Consider the following 27,053-nt stretch of genomic DNA (forward strand, 5'->3'; position numbering starts at 1 on the left):
TGTCAGCAACCTTCCCTTTCATTTCCCACGTTAGTAAGGAGATCCAAAATGGTTTCTCTACTTTAATAGCAAAATACAGTGTACAAAATACAGGTATGAAAAGTGTGTACACAATATGCTCCATGTGTCTGAATAAATTACCTCATTTCAGTGACTGCAAATATCTGTTGTACTGGAACATCCTGCATTTTGCCACTTGCAATAGATTTCCTTCAGTACAAGATTACTTTGCGCCAGTCCCACATAATTTCAGCAAAGGAGGTACTGCTGGAATGGGCACATTGCTTTATACAGTATCATCTGAAGTTGAATTGTAAAAGCTTCCCACTTCAGCAAAAGGCTAGGGACAGGGAATTGAAAACAGGCTTATGATCTCCTTTCTCTCCCCCCAGTTATCTGTAAATGTCCCTCTGAGGCATCTTGCCCCACAGGTTGAGAACTCTTATTCTAAATCAGCAGTAAGAAAACTGAATTTTGAGGCACATTTGAATAAATATATTAGCATAGGAAAATGTGCTGTTTTGGATTCTCTCAAATCATGATTGATTAAGTGACATGAATTTATAAACTGCACTACTTTGTGTTGGGTCTTAACTGTTACTGAAGGTGGCAATTATGTGAGGAAAAATAGCTTGTAAAATATCCTTGCTGCTGATTATTAAAGAAATTAATATTTTATGAAGAGACATAACATACAACACACTTGAGGGAGTCTGGATATGTATATTTGTTTATACTAATACAAATGCAGCTGCAATAAATGGACCCAATAAAGATAAAAAAGCTAGTGTTGTTTCATATCATAAAATCATAAGTTGAATTCTTGAACATATACATGTGTACTATACAAATTATTAAAATATTTTGACTACCTCTGGGGCATCAAAAGAAAATAAATGTTAGCTGCACAAAGCCCAGTACATTCATTAACAAAAAGCTCTGGAGAAAGTCAGAATATGAAAGTCAGAATATGACTTGCAGAGTAAACTAACTTTCTAATTTTTCAATACCTTTATTTGATTTTTAAATACACATTTTCTACTAACATGAATTAGTTTTGCACAAGGCTTAAGTTACTGCAAAATTTGGCCCCTTTAAATTAGATTTTATTTCTGTCCTTGAAAATAAGCTAATTTTTCTTATTCTTTTTTTAATTTCTGTGTATTATGCAGAACCTCCATAATCTCTTTCTATATTTTATTTGCAGGTTTTCTCGGTATTTTAAAATAAGAACTGAATGAAAACTTCAGTCAAAGCATGCTCTTTCTTCTTGCATATGTATACTGAGGAATGTTCAGTTAGGAAAATACATGAACAATTGAAGAAAAAAAAAGATAGAGATGTTGAATTTAGCTTTCAGGGCAACCTTGAAGCATTGTGTGGATGACTTATTGATTAAAAGAATGTAAAAACAATCTCGGGTGTGTGTTTTTTAAATAATGAATATGTCATAGCTGTGATTTCACAGTAGTGAAACGTAACCCTCTAACTCTTATCGTAGAGAGTGTGGAGTTTCTCCCCCCTTCATTTTTGCTAACTGGCAGTAGAATTTTTGCCCATAATTTTAAAGAAAATGACACAGAATGGGAAGGAATATATACACATTATTTTTATTTATTTAAATACATGTTAATTCACTTTACGTGACTTGTTAGCTGTTTTTCCCGGTTTGAAGTATTGCAAACTACTGGAATTTTTGGCTCCAGAACTTTTCAGCTGTTTAAAGAAAAAATGTATTTGCACTGCCCTGCCAGCAACTGAATGTGAGAGAAGACAGTTCTTACTGCAAGCTGGTGTAAGCCTACAGATTTTCTACTCTGAAGAAAACAGAGGTCAGACAGGAAGTTTTATATATAATATATACCTTTAACATATTTGTACTAATTTGGCTGCAGTTTCTGTGGGAGCAGGAACTAGCAGAAGAGAAGAGATTCTGTACTTTGCATTATGGTTCCTGTTTTTGCTCTTTTCCCCCTAGAAATATAGATTAGACTGGAAAAAGAAGCTTCAGAGGGGTAGCCAAGTTAGTCTGTAACAGGAAAAACTTTAAAAAACAACAAATAGTCTAGTAGCACCTTAAAGACTAACAAAACATGTAGATGGTATCATGAGCTTTCGCGGGCACAACCTACTTGTTCAGATGACAGAAGTATTTATGAAAAATAAGGTAAGGGTTTTAAAAAATTGACTTAAAACAAACTTTCCTTTTTTGTCTAATAATTTTGCTCACTTCACCTCCATTTCTGCAGAGTAGAATCAGAAGCTTTATAGTCAATTAACCATTTAGGTTATGTCTATGCTACATTCTAAGCCTGAACTGTGAGTTGGGTTTGAGCCCAAACACCGTTTCCATACATACTAATTAGTCAGACTTGATTTTGACAAATATGGAGGTTGAGAATTGGAAAGCAAAAGGCAGCTTGGGTGAAACTGGCCATAATTCTAAGGAGTGGGCAAAAGGGCCTCCGCAGGCCATATTCAGCCCTCTGAGCGAGTTGATCCAGCCTGCGGAGGACCTGCCACTTCTAGGCCAATCAAGGATTAGAAAGCGCGCAGCACTTAGTCTACCTGGCGGTTGACTCCAAGCACCATGCATCTGGGGGCAGGGAGCAAGAGACTTCACATGCTCTCCCCAGTCCCTAAGCCAATCATGGTTTGAGGGTGGGGAGAGCATGTAAAGTGTTCTCTTGCCCTGCAAGGGGCACAACGCTTCTAAATGCCACATGCTCCTTGCAGGATATGGGCAGGGCAAGAGAAGACTTTGCGTGCTTTATAACCCCTCCCCCCCTCCCCAAGCCCTTGGGGATTGGCCTTGGGGTAGAGGGGGGAGTGTACGAAATCTCCTCCCACCTGGACACCAAGACAGAATTACCAGCTCTTCAGAATAGCTGGTGGTTCTTTCTGGGAGGGAAAGGGCAAAGATTTCATGTGCTCCACCATCCCCAGACCAATCAGGGTCTGTGGGCGCGGAAGCAGGGAAGTGTCCTGGACCCGCCTCTTCTGGGATGGCCCAGGGCCACTTCAAAAATTTCTGAAGTGGCCCTTGGTCAAAAATTATTGCCCACCCCAATTCTAAGGAATGATAGGGAGAACAGCAAAATAAAGACAGTGGATTTCAAGAAGGCAAACATTAGCAAACTCAGGCAGTTGGTAGGCATGATCCTATGGGAAGCAAGTCTCAGAGGAAGACCAAGAAGAAAGTGGGCAGTTTCAAAGAGACAGTATTGTGGGCACAAGAGCAAACTATTCCACCATGTAGGAAAGCCAAGAAGTATGGCAAGAAACCACCCTAGCTTAACAAAGAAATCCTCAATGATCTAAAAATTTAAAAGAGAATCCTACAAAAAAAGGTCAAGGTACAAAGGACAAATAAAACAAATACTTAGGGGCAAAATTAGAAAGGCCAAGGCATAAAACCAGATCAACCTAGCTAGAGCAATAAACAGCCAATGGGCAAAGTGAGGCTCACCAGGGTTAGCCCCTGGTGGGTTGCCAGTGCTTTATTTACCTGCAGGTACGATTGCTTGCAGCTCCCATTGGCCATGGATCGTCGTTCCCAGCCAGTGGGAATTGCAGGAAGTGGTGTCCTTCTCCATACTGCTTCCCATAGCTTTCACTGGCTGGGAGCAGCAATCTGCAGCCAACAGGAGCTGAAAGCAGACATACCTGCAAACATGCTGGCAAATAAAGCACCGTCTGCTCACCAGGGGCTAATCCTGGGCATATCACCTCGGGCTTCTTGCACACCCCTGAACTAAAGACATAAAGAGTAACAAGAAAACTTTCTACAAATACCTTAGAAGTAAGGGGAAGACCAAGGACAGCCTAGGGCCATTTCTTAGTGAGGAGGGAAAGACAAAAACAGAAAGTGTGGAAATGGCAGAAGTGCTTACTGACTTCTTTGTTTCAATTTTTATCAAGAAGGTTGGTGGCAAGTGAACACCTAACATAGCAAATGCCAGTGAAAATAGGTAGGATCAGAAATAAAAACAGGAAAAGAAGTTTAAAATTACTTGAAGACATCTAACACATCTAAGTCACTAGGGCCTAATGAGATCCATCCTAGAATATTCAAAGAGCAGAGAGAGGAGGTATCTGAGACATTAGTAATCATCTCTGAAAAATCATGGAAGACAGAAGACATTCCAGAGACTAGAAAATGGCAAATATAGTGCGCATCATATAAATAAAAAGGGGAAATGGACAACCCAGGAAAGTACAGGCCAGTCAGCTTAACTTCTGTACCAGGAAAAATAATGGATCAAATAATTAAGGAATCCATTTGCAAACATCTACAAGATAATTGGGTGATAAGAAATAGCATGGATTTGTCAAGAACAAATCATGTCAAAGCAATCTGATAGCTTTCTTTTACAATATAACAAGCATTGGGGACAGTCATAGAAGTGGTAGATGTGGTATTTTGAGACATTAGTAAGGCTTTTCATATAGTCATGACCTTCTCATCTACAAACTAGGAAAATACAACCTACATCGAGCTAATATAAGGTGGGTGCATAACTGGTTGCACAACTGTTCCCAGAAAGTAGTCATCAGTGGTTAATAGTCATGCTGGAAGGATATAACAAGTGAAGTCCCACAGGGATAAGTTCTGGGTCTGGTTCTGTTCAATATTTTCAGTAGTTAATTAAATAATGGTATATTTTATGCTCTAATACACTAATACATTTGCTAGTCTTTAAAGTGCCACCAGACTTCCTGTTTTTGCTACCAGGTAGCCTAGCACAGCTACCTCTGTGAAACTTATAAAGTTTGCAGATGATACCAATCTAGGAGGGGTTTCAAGTACTGTGGAGGTTAGGGTTATAATTTAAAATTATCTGGACAAACTGGAGAAATGGTCTGAGGCAAACAGGATGAAATTCAATAAGGGCAAATGCAAAGTACTCCACTTAGGAAGGAACAATCAGCTTCACACATAGTCACCTCCATTTTGTAAGAAGGAGTACTGCAGAAAGGGATCTAAGGGTCATAGTGGAACACAAACTAAATATGAATCAACACTGTGACATTGTTGCAAAAAAAGCAAACATCATTCTGGGATGCGTTTACAGGAGTGTTATAAGCAAGACATGAGAAGTACTTCCGTTGTACTTTATACAGATTAGGCTTCAACTTGAATATTGTGGCGCCACATTTTAAGAAAGAAGTAGACAAACTGGAGAAGATCCAAAGAAGAGCAGCATGGTAGGGCAAGAAGCAATCTGCTTAAATTGCAGTAAGGATGGTTTAGGTTGGACATTAGGAAAAGCTTCCTGTCATGATGGTTATAAATTGCTTAGGGAGGTTGTGGAATCACTGTAGATTTTTTTAGAGCAGGTTAGATAAACCCCTCTCAGGGATGTTCTAGAATGAGTTTTGTCCTGCTGTGAGTCAGGGGGCCTGGACTTGATGATCTTTTGAGGTTCCTTACAGTTCTTCTATTCTGTGATAGTCAACTAGTCACTCAGGCTATGTCCACACTACATTCTAAGCCTACAAAATTACTCATACCTGAGTCAGAGACCAAGAACTCCTTCCACCATACATAAATCAGTCAGACTTCTGTCAGCAAACATTCAGAACCAAGATCCTTCTAAGGCAGGGGTGTCAAATAAATGGCCCAGAGTCCATCTGTGGGCTGAAACATATTGTAATCCAGCCCAGGGAGGGCGTGCCTCTACCTGGCCCCAAAACTCTGCCTCCTACTTGCCTCTACCCCACTCTTTTCCCCATTGCACCCTATCCCCCAAGGGTCATGGCTTCAGGGATTAGCAGGGGCAGGGACTGGTGTGGGGCAGTAGGAGTCGAGTCCCCCCACATACACACTCCCCACAGCAACAGGAATGCATTCAGCGTGTGCTCTTACTTTGCTTCCCCGCAGATAGAGGTTCAACCTCTTATCATTTTGCAGTGTGGGTACTACTCAAGCCACAGACCCAGGTCAGAAGGTCTGCATGATGCAGTATGGACATATTAGTATGCCTCTCTGCTTTGGGGCCAGCAATTTTAAACTGGATTTAAAGTGGATGCTCAAGCATGGGTTTGTAAGCATTGAGTCTACCAGACCCACATTTACAGTGCACTGTAGACATTGCCTCAGAGTGAGAACTGTCCTTGAAAATTTTGAGCTGCTGGTTGAGCACTGAAAATATTGGTTTGCAGAGAATGGGAGGTTGTAGGGATGGAGCAGGAGCTATGGATGTAAATGCTTCCCTCCCCCTTTCATACTCTTCCCTTCAATCCCCTGGCTAAAAAACTATAGTACTTCACAAACAAAAGGTGTGATGTCTGGAACATAGTATACTTTCTACTCTTTATAAAATCTTGGAGTTACTCTGGGCTCAATTCTTGTTTTCTCACGCTTTTAGTTATTTAGGGATCCATCCTGCAATACTCTTAATGCTCTAGCCCTGGTTCAGTGAAACATTTACATAGCTGCTTGACTTTAAAAGCATGAGTTCTCCCATCTGGGCTTCAAGTTAAACCAGGGCTCAAGTGCTTTTTGTGATGAGGATCAAAATCCTCAGCAGTTTGCAGGATCAAATCCTCAGCAGTTTGCAGGATCAAATCTATGTGCTCGTGGACAGAGTGAAAACCCTGTCAGAATAGTTTTTATATGCCTGGGTTTATGCAGACGTAAATGACGATACATTAGGCGTAAGGGAATGAAGAGTCAGGTCCTCCTTAGTCTACAGTTTCATGTTGAATCTAAGGCAGAGGTGGGAAGCAGTTTTTGTAAGGGGGCCACTTTACCAGGCTGGCTTCACCCCTAGAAGGGGCAGAGCCTCCGGCAGAGGAGTGGGGCCTAGAGCAGAAGGGGGCAGTTCCCTCTAGGCACTGCTATGTTCCTTGGGGTGGGGAGAGGAGACGTTGCATGCTCCCCGCCCCAGGCCATGATAGGGTGGGCCAGATCTGACCCACAGGCAATACCTTACCCACCCCAATCTAAGGCAGTATTTTACCCACCCCTAATCTAAGGCAGGTCAAAATAACTTACATTGCTCAGGAGTATGAATTGGCTCCCCTCCTCCCCCCAGCCCGAGCAACATGAGTTTCAGTGCTATACAGTATTGACAGGAGCCTGTCCCACAAACGTAGCTTCTGCTGCTCACCAAGGTAGAGTAATTATGCCGATGGGAGATCATTCTCCTATTGGCATAGCACATCTTTACCAGACACATTACAGCGACGCACCTTGCCCCCCGCATTGGTCAATGGGAGCTAACTGCTCCTGCCTCTCCTGTTAGGGAGCAGTTGTAAGGATGTTCAGACTGAGATTAAACTTTTCCCCCTCCTCTCTTTGGAAAGAACACGTGTCCTGCTAACCTGGGGAGTTAGAGTCAAAGAGTGTACCTCACTTGGATTTGTGGCATCCTGGTAACAACTGTACTATTGCTAAGCTACAGGATCGGTCCCATGCATAGACTTTAAGTGGTTATTTTATTTTGTTTCATAGGAACATATCGATGAGACAGTAATGTAGCCTAAACTAATCTGTGTGCCTTTGTTATCATTGTTTACTGCCATGGTCTAAAGATTGGCAGCATTGAAAAGTGAGCTAGAGACCATTTCCCTTCCTTCCCTTCCAGTGCTTTCTTCTTCTCTGAATTGGTCTTTAAAATACTAGTTCTTTTTATTTAAATAGCCCCTTCCTTGTTCTAATTACACTGAAATTGTAAGAGTAAAATAAAAACGTGTTTTAGTAACTCCAAGAAGATATAGTGTCGTTAGGTTAAATAAACAAATGGATTTTGCTTCTTAGAGGGCTGCTTGGTATTTGAAACAGTTTTTGACAAATGCCGGAATTACACAAATATAGAAGTAGCAGTTACAGAGGTGGTTTAGCAAGTCCCTTAGAAGATTCATGCAGATCCTGCAGTTGCTCTATTTTGAACGAAAAGAAGGCTGGTACCAGCTATTTTTGCTTTTGCCTGGGAACGAAATAAAAGGAAGGCAGGACTCTGTGCTATGTAATTTTTGTTTAATCAGACTCCATTGAGATTCTTTCCTGTTTACTTCTTGACTTTGCTGTCTCAGTGAGTGTGTTTGATTAATGCAAAAATCTCCCCCAGGATTGTGAATACTGTGGTTCAGTCCACCTCATAACCTTCCTGGATATTTTTATAATTTATCATCAGCTGACACAGCCTGGGTAGAATATTCTTACCACTCCCTCTGGCTGCTGGAAGTCTGAAATTACATCTTTGTCTTTGAAGTCAGGCACACTGTTAGCGTTGCTATGGTGACAGGGTGGGTAATGGCCTCCACAGAGAGGAGATTGGTATTTAGCGTTTGAACGCTGCTGTACACACAAGGCCTTGATTTTTAGAGTGGTTACTGAACTATCCCCTTTTAGTAAATGTTTAAAAATTACATTTTTACATGGTCTTACTAGATTAGTAGTCATGGTTTATTTCATTTTATCTGCAAGGATAAAAGCATTATTCCATTAAATGGGTAGCTTTTTTTCCCCTCCTTTGGTTTATGCATTATTAACACAAGCTTTCCTGTTTTGCTTGTAACATTTTATAGGCTTTTTCAAACATGCAGTCAGATTTGCTCTGTTGCTCTCTTGTTTTCAGGACTTAACCCTTTCTCTACTTGATCTTTCCTCAGCAACTTAGAAGGAAGCTTTGAACAGTTTAGGATAATCACATTTTAAAGAAAGAGGCTTAATATTTGAAACATTAGAAAACAATGATGCAGATGACTGAGTGTGTTTTTCTTCTCTGAATACAAGGGATTACTGAGCCCCAGGAATTGTGCTTTCTGACCCCAACTGAAAGCTCATTGATTTCAATGGGACAGCCTCTAGGATTCAAGTCAAAGAAGAATTTTGTCTGCGTGTTTGACATCTGTGGCAAGTTTCTCCCCTGAATTCCTTCTCCTCAAAACATTTGTGGATATGGGAATGAGATGCAAAGTGTTTTGAAAGTCTGCCTTCCCCCAACTGGATGGTGAAAGGGGTGGGGACTATAGAACACAGAAAAAGCTTTTGGAGGTGATGTGTCACTCATTTGCATTTTCTTCTTCTACCCAACCAAATATAAAGCTAACTGTCATCTGAACACTTTGCTTCACTTTTATTGGTCTCTAATTGATATCTTGATATCCTTCCTAGGGCTTGGTGCTGCATGGTGGGCACCTGCTGAGGTGTAAATTCTAATGCACAACAACATGATGCTCGCTGACAGGTCAGAGTGGGTCTTGCTGGTGTTCCCTATGGGTAATAAGTAATTATAGGAAGGGCAATAGGTACCCTGGTGCATGCTAGGGATGTGAATGACAAGCAAATGCTTATCGCATAGTTGAGACACTAGTCGACTAGTCACCCCTCCCCCCCCCCGCCACTTGCTGCCTCTATCAGAAAGAGGCAGAAAGGGGTGGGGGAGAAGACTGGGTGCGTCAAAGCGGCAGTGGAGCCCGGGGCCAGACTCTGAGCTCCATGTGGCATTGCTGCTTTGAAACGCCACAGGGAGCACAGGGCTGGCAGAGACTGCTTGAATCCCCTGCTGGCCCTGTGCTCTCTGCAGTGCTTTTGCCTTTGAAGTGTAGCAACAGTCCTGAGGCTGTTGCTACACTTCAAAGATGGAGGTGCTCTTATGACTAATCGAATAGTTGATGCAAATTGCATTGACTGTTCAATTAGCCAAATAATCTAAATTTAACATCCCAAGTGCATGCTAATGTTCTACTGCTGAAATGGGACTACATTAATGCATATTAGGGAATATGGGTCCCTACAGTCAGTTGGTTTGGACTAGAATTTACACAACAGTTGGAGAGGACTAAAACACTGCATAGATAATTTTATAGGCCAGATCTATACTATAAACTTATATCAGTATAATTACTTTATTCACAGGTGTGAAAAATCCACATCCCTGAGTGACACAGTTGTACTGATCTAGCCCTTTATGTAGACAGCAGCATGTCAATGAGAGGGCGTCTCCTCTTGACATAGGGTACTGCCTTTTGCAGAGGTTGATTATTTCCAGCGGTTCTCAAACTGTGTATTAGAATCCCAAAGTGGGCTGCAGCCCCATTTTGAAGGGGTAACCAGGGCTGATGCCAGAGCAACTGGGGCTTGGGGCTGAAGCCCGAGCCCTAATGCTCGGGCTTCATGTTTTAGCATAAGCCTTGGGCACTGGGGCTCAGTTTACATGCCTCCATTGGGGATGGAGCCCTTTGGCTTCAATTTTGACTCCTCTACTCAGGCTGGTGGGGCTCAGGATTTGGCTTTGGTCTTGTGGCAGGGTTTAGATGGGCTCAAGCTTCAGTCCCCTCTCCTGGGGTTGTGTAGTAATTTTGGTTGTCAAGAGGGAGTGATGGTGCAATGACATGAGAGAGCCCCTGAACTAAGTCTGTAAAATCCCATTTAATTGGTTAACTGGTTAAATGTAATGTTTAACGGGTTAACCGATTAAAGGGGGAACAGGCAGGAGGGCAGTTCCAGCCCAGCCGGAGCAGCCTTTGTCTGCAGGACACCTGGGCCTGCCACAGATGGGCTTCTCCAGCCAGGCTGGAGCACCCCTGTCCACGGTGGGCCCTGTGGGGCTGGACCAGGCCCCTACTCACAGTGAGCAGAGAGCTATTCCAGCCCCCACCTGTTAACTGGAACTGGTAAGCCTCACCCATTAAGGGTGATGCTTTCCTGTTAACCGATTAACCTTTCACACCCCTACTCTGAATTACACCGATGGGAGAATCTCTCCCATTGGCACAATAATGCCATCACAGTAAATGTACACTTGCCCATAGTCTCTACCAGGAGGCACGTATTCAGTGCAAATACTTCTGCTTCATAGATTCTTGCATCCCTGCAGGCATACATGTGCGCATATACAATTTCTGTTTGCAAATTTTGAGGCTGAAAAGTAAATCTAAACTTAGTATTTACTAAGCCTTTTTTTCCCTTTGTTTTAACTGTACATTTGTTGTGCTTATTAATGGTGCTTGATTGACTCTGGGGAAGCAGAAGGCCTGAATTTATCCACAGAATATATTCAACACAGGCAACAGTGATGTAAGGCTCTCCATATCACCCCTCATCTCCCACAGCCTGACCTTGAAAAACCCATCTCTAGGGATAAGAGGGCTGCTATTTTTCAAAAATCTAAATTATTGACCTTTTTTACTGACTGTGCCAACAAGGGTTCCAATTGTAGTGGTGTCTTGTATTCAGTAGAAATGAACTATTCAATGGAAATTGAAATTGCTGGGAAATGGACTAAGATCACTACACTTATTTCACATAGGTGACTCAGGCTGTACTCAAATTAATGTACTAGGTGTATAAAGTTCACAACCTTACTCTTACGCCATCCAGATCTCCACTCCAAAGCAAATCTGTCGGGGGGGGGGGGAATTGGGGTGTCGGACGTGTGTGTGTGTGGGGGGGGGGTGGTTAATGTACATGCAGCACATAGTACCAGCTGTAAATAATTAAAAAAAAATGTGTGTCCTGCCTAGGGAAGACAAAGAATTGACCATCCTTCTCTCCGCAATGGAGGATAAGTGGACAATCAACACAATTTTCTGACAGGCAGAGGAAGTAGCTTCAAAACAGGATAAGACCACTCTGCCATCTTGCCAAATGTATTACTTTAGTAGCATTTCTTACAGGCCATTTAGAGCCTTTGTGTTTATGGGCCAAGCTTGCATTACCTATACAACAATGTGTTTTGCTGCCACTGGAGTGGTAAACTCACCTATAACATGAGATCTTAAAACCAGCACTTTGTATATGCAAGTTTCAAAAAGTCATTTTAAAAAAAGAAGTTAATCATGACAATGAATTCAGAGAGAGGATTGAAATTCCATTTGTTCCATTATGTTCAAGATTTTGCAGGGAGCTCCAAAAAGTGCCTGATTTTTGAGGACCTACTTTCTATACATACTGCACCACTGAGAACATTAATGATAGGAGGGGCACAAATTTAATCTCACCTCTAATTTTGGAGTTTGAGTTGGGTTCTTATTACTTTAGCCACACTTGAAAAAAAATTACAGACACACTATAAGAATTCTGTTTAGTTTTTGACCAAAGATTTATTCATGTTAAATTGGAGTAAATACTTTGCTGTATATTATGGTTACAACACGCTATATCTCTCTAAAGGATTAGAGCTGCAACCATATGTTAATTATAGCAAAGCAACTGCTTGGGTAGACAAGAGGGTAATCTTCAGATTCTGAAGAAATGCTCTGATGTGGAGTCAAAGCAGCTTGAGAAGTTTTATATTCAACTAAAATTTGCTTATTGATACGCTGAGGGACATGTTTCAGATGGAAATTGCAACCAGTGTTTGATGCATCTGTGACATAAATAGTATTTGCCAAGTTATTCATTAAAATTGATCCACTACCTGCATCTCAGGACTTAGAACATATACATGAATGTATAAACACGCAATATCTTTATCAGCACAAGACTCCTTTAAATTACTGTTTTTAATAACTGCATTTTTAAAAATCTAAACTAAATATCAGTATTGATTGCATGGAAAAGAAACATCTACTCTACTTGAGACCAAAACACATTTCACCAATTTTTACTAACATAGCCTATCTACTAGAATATTTAGTGTTTTTACCTGCCTGTACATTAATTTTGCACATGCATGTGATTGATATTTGAACTGAGTGTTTGTAATAGCTGGCTTTTTTAAAAGCCTAGTCCTTGAACTACCAACATGAATATATTATGGAGGTGCTCTAGTGGGTTCATACTTTAGGTTGAGTTTTTTCCCACTTCAAACAGGGTATAAATCGCTTAATTAAACATGAAAATTTATACAGATCATTTTCAAACAAGGACTGTGTCAATAAATAGGATAAACTAATTTCCAAAGTATTCATTGCACTCTTTAGAGCTGTATTTGCAGAATTCTAAACTAAGTAAAATCATTCCTTTCTTAAATTTTCCCAGAGGTCAAATTGTTTTCAGGTTCTCTAAACTTCTTGAGCTAGATCTTCAGCTGGTGTACATTGTCAGTGCTAAGCTCTTGAGTGTATACATTAGCTAAGGACATGGCTGAACAACTTGAGCCTATAACAGTGCTAGTAAAGGTGGAGTGTGCATGTGTTGAAGGATGAGGGAAAGGAAGTAAAAACAAAACTAGATATACACAAAGTTATTTAGTTTAATTTTTATAACTTTTATTTATTTATTTTTTGCTGTGGTGGTCAGCAAAACATGGATTCTTTTATGACATGGCCTACCTTGAATGAAAATACCAGAAAGCCAATAGAAAAGAGTGCAGTACAGGCAATGACATCCAGATGGTGTGTCCATCCATAAGCCACACATAGTCAGAAATAAGGCCTTGTCTGTATTGGGGATTAGCCCCAATTTCAGCAGTCTAAGCCTACCATCTATTATAGCCACAAACAAGCGTAAAGAAGAAAAGCTGCACCAGTGAGCCTTACCTTTAGTTGGTACTGGGATGAACTCCCCTGATGCAAATCATGGCTTTTATATTTGTACTAAGGGTTTATCCCACTGCAGCTATGCTGCTTGCTGGTCCTGATTGCTGAAACTAAAGGCTAATCCTTAATACAGACAAGGTCTAATGTTTTTTATAAAGGCAGACATAGCTGTAATAGAAAAGTACACAAAAGGGGGCACACTTGCATTAGCATGGACCAGTCTCATAAATATGCAGGAAAATTTTAAAAATAGCAAGCTAAGAAAATAAAGAATGTGAGGAATCTATGAATATTAGGAACACACAACTTCAGACAGCATCTTTATCAGCAGAAGACTCTTTTAAGTTGATTTATTTAGGTTTTAGGAAAAATTCACCACTAACAATAAAATACAATACTATGAATGTGAGGAAGTCCTGCTTTATTAAAAACACATGGACATATGAACAATCTTGTGCAGAACTCTGTAATTAAAACAGACATATTATCATTAAAAATATTTATGCAGTTCATAAAGTTATTTAAAGTAGTATCTAGTTTCCTCCTTCAACAGTATATGATGCCCAGTAACCTTTCCAAATTAATTTCCGCGCCATTTATATTTACTTTGCTACCTTTATCTTGCTCAGATTCTCTGTGGTCAGGCCCATTCATCTGCTTCCTGCCTGAATATTCTCAGTGCTTTTCTCCATACTTTCCACTGAGACATTGTTTTCCCCCTGAGCTTTTTACTACCTTTTCTCTTTCCTCCTTTAGGGTCTGATCCAAAGCCTGCTGAAATCAATTGAGGACCTTTCCATTGTTTTTTTGGCAGTTTTGGATGAACCCTGTCCCCTCAATTCCTCTGTTCCTTCTCCTCGAAGGAGCAGGATGATGATTGTCATCTTCTCATAGATTTTTGTGGTCTTTTTGAGTAGTCTCACCAACTGTCAACAATACTTTATATTTTGAACTGTATGCACTATTTCTAGTTCTCAAGGCATCTATAAAAACCTGTTAGTTATTACTTTTATCATCTTTGTCATCATCTGCACTGAAATTGCTAGGCCTCAACCTATCTCTATCACATATGGATGTTTCATTTGAAAGAAAGAGAGAGAGAGAATGTGAGTGTGTGGGAAGATAAAATCAGGAAAAATGGCTTTTGAAGAGTCAGCCTATATAATACCGATGTCAAAATTTTACACTCACACATGCACGCGCGCACACACACACTTATTCCTCCTTCTCCTTCCAGACATTGCCCTGACTGTCTGGAACAATGACTCTCAGACCATTTAAACTATGTTCTGCATGAAACTTCTTGTATTAATATAGTGAGTTCAAGATCTGCAGTGCCCGATTGTTTTCGTTGTGTTTTCAGTTGATAACTTTTTCACCACATTGCTCCAGACATGCTCATTAGCACACGTTATGTTGGCCATTAAAATACTTAAGTCTACACTTTTTTTATGATGATTTTTTATGATGATTTTTAAAATAATGTCCATTACAAAAAGGAATTAAGACCAGCAGGAGAATTTACTAAAAATAATAAACAAAAAGAAAACATGAAATCCCCCAAATCTACCATTCAGGATATACAGGCAGTCCCCGGGTTACGTACAAGATAGGGACTGTAGGTTTGTTCTTAAGTTGAATCTGTATGTAAGTCAGAACTGGCGTCCAGATTCAGTCGCTGCTGAAACTGACCACCAGTTCCGACTTACATACAGAATCAACTTAAGAACCCTAAGCGTCCCCAAGTCAGCTGCTGAAAACTGATCAGCAGCTGATTCTAGGAAGCCCGGGGCAGAGCAACTCTGCCTCGGGCTTCCTGTAGTCAGCGCTGGTCAGTTTCAGCAGCAGCTGACTTGGGGACGCCTGGGGCAGAGCAACTGGGGTGCTGCCGGGTTGGTCCAGTAGCGCCGAGAGCTGCGCTGCGGAACCAACCGGCAGCGCCCCAGCTGCTCTGCCACAGGCATCCGGAGAAAAGCCTAGTCTGCTGGGGGAGGGGGGCGTACTAGCTGCGCGCGCCCCCCCCCCCCCCCCCAGCAGACCAGGAAGACACGGGCGGCGGACCGAGACGCACCGCGGTCCCGCTGCCTGGGTCCTTCACGGCTTTGCTCCCCGTCTCCCTGGTCTGCTGGAGACCAACAGACCAGGGAGACGGGGAGCAAAGCCTCTGAGGACGTCAGCAGTGGGACAGCCGCGGGGCGTCTGGGCTGTCCCGCTGCCGGCTTCCCCCAAGGCTTTGCAAAGCCGCGGAGGGGCTCGGGCAGTGAGGCAGCGCAGGCGCGCCTGGGCTGCTCCGCTGCCCGAGCCCCTCCGCGGCTTTGCTCCGCGTCTTCCTGGTCTACAGACCAGGGAGATGCGGAGAAAGCCCCGGAGTACACGGGCGGCAGGACCGCGAGGTCCCGCAGTCCGTGTCCTCCGGGGCGAGCCCCGTTCGTAACTGCGGATCCTACATAAGTCGGATCCACGTAAGTCGGGGACTGCCTGTATTCCACTTATTTAAGAAAGCATTCATAAAATATTTTTAATAACTTATGCTTGGAAGGTATAAATTCAGGTATTTCCTTATATGACTTACCCAAAACTTTAGTATTTTAAACACATTAATGCGTAGGGTGAAAAATTAAATTCTCACAGTTTCTTTTACTTCCAGTGTCCGGTATGGATGTTTATATATTACAAGTGAAGGGAAATAATTTGTATGGGCGAATGCATTTTTAATATTAAAATACTTGAGTGAACTTTTAGTCAAGATTTAAATGTTGCCTTTACTGGTGATTTCCATGACTTTTAGTAATTACATTGATAGTGCACTTATGTGTGTGGTTTTGTGGATGTACCATGGAGTGAGTTTAGACCCCTTAAAATCAGTTGAGTCTGTGCAGACTTATAGGTAAATTGGAGTCAGTGGGAAGAAGTGAGAAAAATACCTAATAAAATGTGGTCAAGAGTTTAATGTTATATTTTAATTCTTTGGCAAGATGTAATGGTGAATGTTGTATCTCTCATTTTTGGTAGTCAGCTGCACAAATTCCTTCTGTGTCTTTATGGGGAGAAACCATGAATGTAATCTAGGTACAGCTTATCCACCTTATTACAAGCAGTTAATAGATATATAATTATTCATTCATCTGAAACTACTCTGCAGTCACTAAGGGTGCATCTAGATTGGCAAGATTTTTCACAAAAGCAATTGCTTTTGCGCAAAAACTTCTCAGCTGTCTACACTGGCCGCTTGAATTTGCGCAAGAGCACTGACTTTGTAATGTACAAAATCAGTGCTTCTTGCACAAATACTTTCACGCTCCCGCTCGGGAAAAAGGCCTCTTGTACAAGAATACTTGCTCAAGAGGGCCAGTGTAGACAGGTAAGAACTGTTTTGCGCAAAAAAACCCCGATGGCTAAAATGGCTATCGGGGCTTTCTTGCGCAAAATCATGTCTAGACTGGCCACGGATGCTTTTGCGCAAAAGCATCCTTGCCAATCTAGACGTGCTTTTGTGGAAATACTTTTACCAGAAAAACTTTTCCGTTAAAGGTATTTCCGCAAAATCATGCCAGTCTAGACATAGCCATAGTGTATATCTACACCAGGCATGTCCAAAGTCCGACCCGCGGGCCAATTGCGGCCCGTCTTCCGGTTTAATACGGCCCCCCCGGTAATTTGGCAATATCTATCTTTTATGGCCCCCAACGAATCTATATGTATTGAGATGAATACATTGTAAAATCTCAATTAATGTCAGTTGGTCTAAATCAGATATAAATATATTTGGACACAACATGTATACTTGGTGTTATGTTCCTGATCATATTTTTTGAACTTAAATGTTGACAGACAACCTTTATTACCAATAATATGTAATGTACTTTACAATGTTCCTGACATATATTTCAGCTTCCTGGATTTTTTTTTTTCATCTGGCCTTCAGATATGAAAGGCAGAGTGATTTAACACCTGTTTAGATTTGTCATCCGTGTGATGAAATGAAAAGTATGCCGTTTGCAATAAACTTTGCATAAAATAGTTAATTTGCATTTAATTTTAATGATTCAAAGAATGTCAGGCAAAATGGTCGGCCCTCACGCATGTTCACTTCATCAAATCTGGCCCTCGTTGAAAAAAGTTTGGACACCCCTGATCTACACAGTAGTGCATACCTCAAAATAAGTCGCGCAATTTGAGCTATGCAAATTGCATAGCTTATTTCAAAACAGCTTATTTCAAAATTTGGTGTTGTCTATACACCGCCAAATTTCAAAATAAATCACTATTCCAGCATCTTCCTTAATCCTCATGCAACGAGATTTACAGGAAGCCGGAATAAGAAGCCTGTTGTTTCAAATGTATTTCAAAATAACTGACATGCTGTTAAGACGCACAGAACACTATTTCAGGCTAACGGACCTTATCCTAAAATAGAGCCACTGTGTAGACGTACCCTAAGACAGCAACAATTTTATAGAATAAAAGATCGGATCCAAGCATTCTCTTCAGGTTCTCTCATGTTTGTTTGTTTGTTTGTTTGTTTGTTTGTTTGTTTGTTTGTTGTTGTGTCTGCTTATACTCTCCATGGGTACAAATAGAAGAATGAATTACTGCCTTTTGGTCTGTCTTATTCACAATATAGACTTGATCTCTTTGCTTTATGTTAGTGTCAGAAGGTGAATTTATGGATTTACTTTCTGAAGGCGTTCTGAGCTGCCCTGGTCCTTTTGTGTATTCCTTTTGCTTTTTGTTGTTGCGAGAAATACATTGCAGCCCCATGAACAATGAGCATCTCTAAGTAAATACGTTCTTGCAACTAGGGTTTACCCAACTTGTTTCAGAGGATTTGAGATTCCACTCAGTTCATCTCCATGAGATGAGGTTTGTTCTTTGCCATTTGTTTAAAAGAATGATAAGAAATTGAAAAAAAATCTTGCATTCAGTATTTCAAATTGACTTTGTGGTAGAATACCAGGTTAGTTTTCCTTACAGATAGCTAATTAGTTCAGGTAGCTGTGAAGAAACTCAAACTTCAGCAGCTTTGAGGTGGTCCCTTTACAGTATACAAAGTATTCTGTAACTGCTACAATAACAAAGCAGAAGACCACATGAAATTGGATAAGACATTTTTTAGTTTTGTTTAACCATTTCCATATCCCTCCATTTTACCCCTCCTGATATCTAGCTGGGGTGCAAGTTCAATGAGTCAGTAGCCGTGGTACAGTCGAGACTCTTTGAGTTAAAACAGGATTCTCAACTATACTTTAGATTTTTAAACAATATTATATAAATAAAATAAATAAATACAAAATGTATAAATTTATTTCCAGTAAGACATAATAAAACATGTTGGTGATACTTTTTTGTATTAAGTGCTATAATATCCTGGCAATTTAAAAGTATTCCTTTTGTCATTCTTATGAGGTATTTCTTATGTCCTCTTCTCTCTGTGTTTTGATTTAACATGAGTGTGATTTGGCACCCCACTGCCCTGTCTTTCTTCACTTTAAAGATCACTGGCTTATCCATTGTTGGCTGCAATAGGCTCATTTGAGTGTCTGCTGGGGGTGAGGAGAGTGGGCTTACAGATTTCATGGTACATGTTGGTGCAGTTTCTCACAGTAAGGACTTGCTCAGTAAAAACCTTAGTAGTCCAATCAGTATTTTATGAGGGTCTTTTGAAAGTGCAACATAAGTAAGCAGTCCATAGAAAGGATGGATAACTGTTTCCTTCTGTCCTTGTAAAGTGCCAATTTAAAGTTATTGATTTCTTCCCTATAGCAAAATAAACGTTAACTTTCACCTCACTCCAGCTTTTTCTCTCATCATTGCTTTTGTTGTTTTTGTTGTTGTTTAGTCTAATTGTACACAACTGCGAGAGAATTGCTGCAAGCAGGATGATAATTTGAATAATGTTTTTCTTAAGGCCTTTGGCCTTTAAAGGATTTTGTTTCTTGTGAGGTTGAACTATGGTAAGGACTTACAGCAAGACGAAAGGACAGTTGTGAGTAATACTTACTGCTTGTGATAGCTCTTTGTTGATTTAAGAGAGAGCACTTAAAGAGAGCTAGGTCATTTATGTGGTTATGAAGAGCACTTGGTTCTCTCCTATTCAAGAAAGAAAAATAAGAGTTTGTGAATAAGAGTTCACTGTCAAGATGACATTGAATGTGACTTTCTTCCCTCCTTTCCTCTCTTCATTCCCTCCCCCATAGTACGATAAAGCAATGGAACTATCCAGGACTTGATTTTCCAATTTCAGGTGACATTTTTTATATCCTTTGTCACTGTTTCTTGGCTTTTCCTCAGCATGTGATGCTGTAGTTCTGTCATGGCATCTGGACATTATCAGTAACTAAAAGTTTAAAAATATGTGTAGTGCACTTTTGATTTTACTTGTTTTGATTTCTCTTTTCCACTTGGAGGACTGGGCTGTGAATGTGTGATATGATATTTGTTTGGGTGACAGATGTCCATTCCTGAATGTCACTGTGTTCCCTTGTTCTTTGTTTATGGAATGACTGCTCCTAAAATAAACTCCTTATTTTTGCAAGCTAAATTTGTAGATAGATATATGAAAATTTGCCACGATTTTTGAACAACAAAGCAAAACTGAAATGACTTCCAAGACACATGAGGTTTCTGAAAGTCCTGATTATTGTGATCCATTATTACCAGGTTATTTGGTGCTTATTTTAACAAATAATTCAGTATGTGATTTATTTTTCTTTTAAGTATTAATTGCCATAGTAGTGTTGCAGTAAAATGAAGTAGTATTTGATAAGGTGTAGGAATTTACCCTACCAACTTCTCTTCCTTTCGAATATAGCTTGGTGATAGAAAGCTTTCTATGGAGTCTAGTGCATATTAATTTTTAATTAAGCTAATCATTAAGAGTAACTTCCAGGTTATCATTCAGTTAACTTACCTAAACAGACGCTGGGCTTAAGTGACTGTTACACTGTTACAGTATGGATATTACTTTAGGCATGCCTCACAAAACTCAGTTTTAATTTACGGAGCATTTGTGTAGTTGATACTAATGGAATATGAATTTATAAATCCATACTTCATTAAGAACCCTTTACATTTTCTCACCTGAAACTTAAAACTAAAAAGAGTTGTTTGAGGTCTGCCCTTTGTTTATTCAGTTATATTGGCAATCATGGCCAAGTCTGACTATTCAAATTACAAGAAGTTTGCATCCTTTATTGAACGTCTTCCATAGGAGCATAGAGAACAATTCCAGGTTATCATTGAGGAAGGATATTCATTAGCAAGAACTTATCTCAAGTGTCTTTTATGTCACGGATGATTTTGTTATATACATCTCTACAGCAGTTGTCATGTGCAGGACATCTTGCTTCCAGCTGAGATTCCCAAGAGGGGCTCAGAATACAACTGAGAACCTGGGTTTGATGGCCAGATGCTCTTTTCAGGAAATATGGAGAAGTTGCTGCACACATTGAAGGACTCCAGGGCCATGTTAAGGTCTCTTGATATGTACACACCAACAAACAAGAGAAAATTTAGTAGGCCTCTCAATGCCCAGAGATTGCAACCAGCTCAGTTGTCTGGTTTTCACAGAACCATCAAATGCATTTTAAAAAAGACAGATTCCACAGGAAAAGAGTTTGCCAGCCTTTTTTGACTAGTACCCAGTCATCATTTAACCGGTGATTTTATTGTGTTGATCAAGAACTTGACTCCTCCCTCATCTCTAGTTTGCAAGCAGCAACCTTTTTCCCACCTCCTGAATTCAGGAGACTGCCTTTCTCAATTTCAATAGCCTGGTGGTGTATTACCACAGACAGGTGTGTCATGAAGATCATAACATGGGGCTACACCATCCCCACCCCACTTCCCAATTCCTTTTCAGGGACCCCTTTCACGAGACTAATCTTATTATATATTTTAGAAGTGTGCATCTATTTGTCTGTCTGTCTGTCCGTGAATCCATTTATTCAAGAACTCCTCCTAAACAGTACGATCTAGAACCACCAAATTTGGTATGCAGCATGGAATTTGATTTTCTCATACAATAGAAAGTGGGGAGGGAGAGTCTGGCAGGAGGAAGTTATACTGCAGAATGACCACGGGGGGCAGAGTGGGGGGTCAGGACTGCTATAACTCCCATTAAGCCACATGGGGAAGGAGTAGAGAAAGGGGTGGCTATCTACTATGTATTTCAGAGAGTTTGTGAGTCTGCCCCCATCTTGGAGATATCCCTCCCTCCCCTGCTGTGCCTGCTGGAGCTGCAGCAGCCATGGGTAGGTGCTTCTCGCCTGGCTCCAAGCTACTGCCTTGAGAGAGAGCTGGAGTTGTCCTCTCTCTCCAGGCCAGTCTACATACTCATCCCCATCCCAGATTTAAATGAAGAAAACCAAAACTTATTTGAATTACAGGGCCAAGCAACACCAGGTAAATCTTATAGGTGAGTCATAAAGTACTCTCTCGCCTTTGTTTAGGAGCAATGAGTCCCATCCCCTCATGGGGAAAGAGTTGCATTTGCATGGCAAAGAAGGATGGAGGATAGAGATCAATCTTAGACCTAACCCAACTGAACAAATATGTGAAGTCTCAAAAAGTTCTTGATATTTATTCTGATAGGTAATTCTTACTCTAGAGGTGGGAGATGAGTTTTCAGCCCTAAACCTACAAGACATATATTTTTGTATAGTCCTATAATGAAGAGATACCTGTGCTTCACCATGGGCCCAGGACCATTTTCAATATTCCTTTTAGCCCCAAGAGTGTTTTCAAAGGTTTCAGTGGTAGTGGCTGCTTACTTTCGGCATGTCTTGACAACTGATTATTCAGGAGTTGATCTCCTGAAGCAGTACTAACTTCCACCTGAACTGCTCTCTTGCTTTCTCTCTTCCAGGAGTGGGGTCTCCAGCTAAACATAATGAAATCTCTGTAGAGAGAATATAATTCATAGGGGCATATTTGGCAATCAGGGTCTTCCTTCCTACAGACAGACTGATAACTTCATTGAGTCTGGTCAGGGCAATTCAAGGAAGTCCCTGTACTACAATAAGGAACTTTTCATATCTCCTGATTCATATGGTAGCTTGCATGTTTGTGACTCAGTACAGGGCTGGCTTTGCCATGAGTTGCACTGAGGCAGCCACCTCAGGTGCCAGACCTGGGGGAGGGGGGCCAGCACTAGGACCCAGAGTGTAGAAAATTGTGTCTGCTGCTGGTGCATATGTATTCTCTCTGCTGTTCTAGATGCAGAGATAGTGGAGTGCTGTGCTGGAGGAAGGAGGGCACAAGAGACATAACAGGCAGGCAGGAGAAAAGGTGGCATGGGGGTGTCATTTGAGCTCCCCACCTCAGGTGCCAAAATGTTGTGGGCCAGCCCTGACTGAGTATGCAAGATTGGGCCTCTGATGCTTTCAAGATTGGTTCAGGAATATGTATTCCTCAACAAGAGACAGGTTGGAATAAGAAGTTATTATTCCCCGAATATTTTGAAAGATCAATGCAGTGCAGGTGTAGTTTTTGTATACGCAGCTCCAACAGTGGCTATGACAAGGAAAACATCTCTTTTGGGTTGAGGAGCACACCTCAGCAGACGCATAACTCAGGGCAGATGGTCACCTTAGGAAACTCATCTGTCAACTTGTTGAAACTTGAATGCTTGTCTTCAGTTCCTACCATTCGTCAAGGGAAAATCAGTCACAATCATGTGGCTTGCTTTTACTCTTGTTGGAATTCTGCAATGGTACTATGGCTCCAAATGCAACAGTTGCAGAATTCCAATAGGAGTATGATGTCAACAAAGAGGAGCAAGATATTTTGAAAAGTTAAAAGGGAAACAATGAGAACATCAAAGTTCTTGTTATGACTACTAGAAAAAACCATAAGAAAATTACAGAACTGTTCAGAAGCCAGAAGGGGAATTGGAGGAATAATTTGTGATTGGAAAGTGAAATATGGCTTGTGGGGGTAATGAATTATCATTGAATGTTGTAGTTGGAGAAGTGGATGAAGTAAATACAGTTTGATTTACTAGAGTTGAGAAACTTCTGGAAGTTGGGTGGGGCGTCTGATAAAAAGCTGCATAGTTTATTATCAGTTTTGGATTTACTGGGTGGTGGTGTCTCATTTTAATTGTATTAAATGTGAAAACTATGGTTCTATACTTCATATGGATGAAGAGTTTTAAATGATCACTGTTAAATAATACATTTCTTTGGAGATATCAGAAGCAACAATGCCCTGACTCTCTCAGAATACTTCTTGTGAGTTCTGCAGTGGAACCCTTTTGAAGACAGTAGGAACTGTTACATACTCAGCACTTTTGAAAATCAGTCCATTTATTTAAAGAACCAAATGAAGATGTAGGAGCCTCACTTCAGTCACACCCGTTTCTGAAAATCTTGACTTAAGTCTTGCAATGAAAACGATTTCCAGCTTATCTTTTACCCTTGCTTTTTTTTTAAAGTTAGAATAGAAAAGATCTCACTATCATATTTTAAGTGAATAAAAAAACCAAAAATTATCAACACTTCCTATTTCCCTATATTTGAATTGCCCCTCACTGTCATTTACAGAAAAGTTGCTCAAATTAAGATCTTTCTTTCTCATTGTGTTTCCTTGAATTATATTTTTAATTATTCAATGTATCTATATAACCTCTGTGTATATGTTGTTTTTATTGTTTATTTTAAATAGTACAAAGACATTCAATTAGATCAATAGCCAAAACAATTTTCTTATCTTTTTTCTCTTCCAACTCCAGCTATTTGACCTTATAAGATTTAATCCTGATTTTTTTGGTAACATAAAACTATCCTTTTGGATGGTTTCACCTACTTACTTTTTAGTTAACCTGAAAATGCTTTATTGAGTATCTCAAATCACAAGGTCTGCAGTATTATTAATAATGTCCTCATTCTTCTATCAGAACTGACATACACTCTGGCATTAATATTTTTTCCCTTAAATATATAGGGTCATTGCCTCAGTTGGGGTAAACTGCATTGCTTCATTGATATGAAGAAGCTAAGTCTTCTTTCTCTGCTGTGTTAGAACTGTTTAATGTTGCAGCTTATTACTTTTATTGGCATGTATTTTGGGGTATGGAAGAGTTCCTTTGAAGTTGCATTTTACTTTAATCATTCTAGTAGGTCTGATTCTACTGCATCAGTTTTATTCCACCTTTGTGTAACTGCTTTGAAATCACGGGAATTATGCCTGTATAAAGTTGCAGGAATGGCATGATGTTGAATCAGGACCAGTGTTTTCATCTGTGCTTTGTAAACTGCCTAACTACTCTGCTCCTCCAGGTGAAAATGAAATGTACTAGAAGGTGAGACATTGCATTGATTGTGATCATGCTACTTACCTGGTAGTTCTTCCATTTAAAAAAACTTGAATTTAACATGGCTATTTTATTTCTGTGTACCTTGAAAAGGCAAAGAAGTGTAATTGTTTAAGAGGTTCAGCTACACCATACTACCTTGGTTTTCTAGTATGTAAATGATAGGAACAAAGTCATTATTACACTGGTTTCAAGGTACAAGCCGTTACCTATTCCTTCATCTTCGAGTGCAGTTCTGTAAAGCAGTTTTAATTAAAACAAAAGAAATAAAATTATCTTCTTTGGACTGTTTTCATGTTTCCACTGACATTTTTCTTGTGCTTGAGGTACTAAATGATCTGATTAAAAGGAAAGTCCTGGTTGGGTGTAATTATGAGGTAGAAGGTATTGGGAAGAACTGCTGGCACTCACAATAAATAAAATCCATTTATGGGTATACAAGTGCTTTGTGTTTTTATTACTAATTTTATGTATCATCTTCTAAATGCAGAAATTGCAAAGGAGTCTGTCTCACTGATAGCCCTTGGCCAACGCTCCACACCTCTCTTTTGTTTAATTTTCAAAAACTCCTCTATCAGAGGGAAATAGTCACTGAGATTCTGCACGCTGCCTTGTGAATGTGTGCAATATTGTTTGATTCCCAAGTCTTGTGTTGCCATGGTCTCAGCTGCATGTCTTATTAACTCATCTTGTGACCTTTGACTTCCAGCACTATGAGTTATCAAGGGCCTGTATGACATCAGGAGTGTGTGTGACTTAAATGGATGCAGTACATCCGCTGAATCAGCTTTTTTCTCTTCCCTTCAAGATTAGAAAAGCAGGTGTTAAGTCTCATTTTGAGAATTTATTGTTATCTGTTGGTGACACTTTAGAGACCTCTCTGCTTACCCGCCTAAAAGCCAAATGCAAGCTAATAGTCTGTTCAGGCCATTGAAGCCTAAAATCCTGCTAATTCCTTCCTCTAATGAATAATCCCTGATCTCTGTATGTGCCTGGACTACAGAGAGGCTAATTATGAGATTCGGTGTAAGGAAAATTTAAAGCAGATTATTCCAAAGACTTTGGGATTTATAGGTATATAATGCGTATTTATAATTCTGTAATTTACAAAGTGTATTTTTGTGTTTAAGTATATGTAAAAGTAAATATTCTTGGAGATATTGATTAGCTAAGATGAGTGGAACTGTGAAAAATCTCTCTGCTTGATGGGTTCATCACTCATAGTTTGGGGGATAGAATATCAGTTCTGCATGAGAAGGTCGCTTATCTTCAACCTTTAAAGATAGATGTCATCGTTTGTGTTGTGCTGTCAAATAAATTGTTTTGAATAACTAAAGTAACGCTGCCTTACACTGTAAAACCAGCAATAACCAGGCATTCTTTTGTTCAGATAAGCCCATTTAAAATAATGCTTTAATTACTTGAGGCCCAATTCTGCCTCCATTATTCTCTCATTTGGGCTATTAATGGAGAAGGCTACTATTCAGTGACAATAACAGTGGTGGAATCTGGCCATCAGTTTAGGAGATGGTTCTGGGAAGAACCAGTCTTGATTATTTATCCTTTAAGCTTTAAGAGAAAGGAAAATACATAAGCAATACAAATATCAGCGTGGATGAGATGTTAAATAAATTGTAATGAACACCAGAGGACACAGAATGTGTTAATCTCTAAGCTGCATGATTATTTTGTGTTGTGAAAGGTTAGCTTTTCAATTGCAGGGCTTAATTACTTTTCAGATGAATATTTCATAACAGTTATTTTTTCATTGAATATAAAACTGCATGCTTATTTTGTTCCCTGTGTGATAAACATTAGTTTTCAGGAGCTTTAAATTCAATGCAGTCCCCCTAACTTCTCCTCCCTGTTTCTGTGCATGGAAGGGCAAGAAACTATTGCTAATACTACTTGTGGGTAGGGCATTGTAAAATCCCAGCTGTTTTAGTGACGTGTCACAAAATTTTTAAACATCAAAATTTAATTTTGCAGAAACTAAACTCAACTTGCACAACTAATATTAAAATATTTAAGCTTAATTTAAAAAGCAAAATTATGATAACAGGGCTACTTAGTGACTTTTGCCCCTTCTAGGGAAGTGCTTCTTAATATTGTGACAAAGGGTATGTCTAGACTACATGGCTCCGTCGACGGAGCCATGTAAACTAGTTTATCCGGCATAGGCAAAGAAGCGGTGATTTAATAATCCCCGCTTCATTAAAATAAACATGGCCACTGCACTGTGCAGACGATCAGCTGATCCGGCACAGCGCAGCAGTCTAGACGCAGATCTGTCAGCTGGGGAAGC

At 40.1% G+C, this 27,053-nt stretch overlaps 1 protein-coding gene across 18 annotated transcripts in view; it reads left to right on the forward strand.

Moving 5' to 3' along the window:
• Window positions 1-27,053, forward strand: part of ARID1B (AT-rich interaction domain 1B) — a 449,448-nt gene that overhangs the window by 141,795 nt on the left and 280,600 nt on the right. Inside the window, exon 5 of one of the 18 annotated variants that reach the window (XM_075924516.1) lies at window positions 1,208-11,369. The exons of the other annotated variants lie outside the window; for them this stretch is intronic. Within the exon in view, the coding sequence (XP_075780631.1) occupies window positions 1,208-1,225 (18 nt within the window). The 3' untranslated portion in view covers window positions 1,226-11,369. Of the gene's footprint in view, window positions 1-1,207; window positions 11,370-27,053 lie in introns of those variants that run through there. 18 annotated transcript variants of the gene reach the window in all.

This window comes from Pelodiscus sinensis, chromosome 3 (genome assembly GCF_049634645.1).
Source record: "Pelodiscus sinensis isolate JC-2024 chromosome 3, ASM4963464v1, whole genome shotgun sequence".
In the NCBI taxonomy this organism is placed as follows: Eukaryota; Metazoa; Chordata; order Testudines; family Trionychidae; genus Pelodiscus; species Pelodiscus sinensis.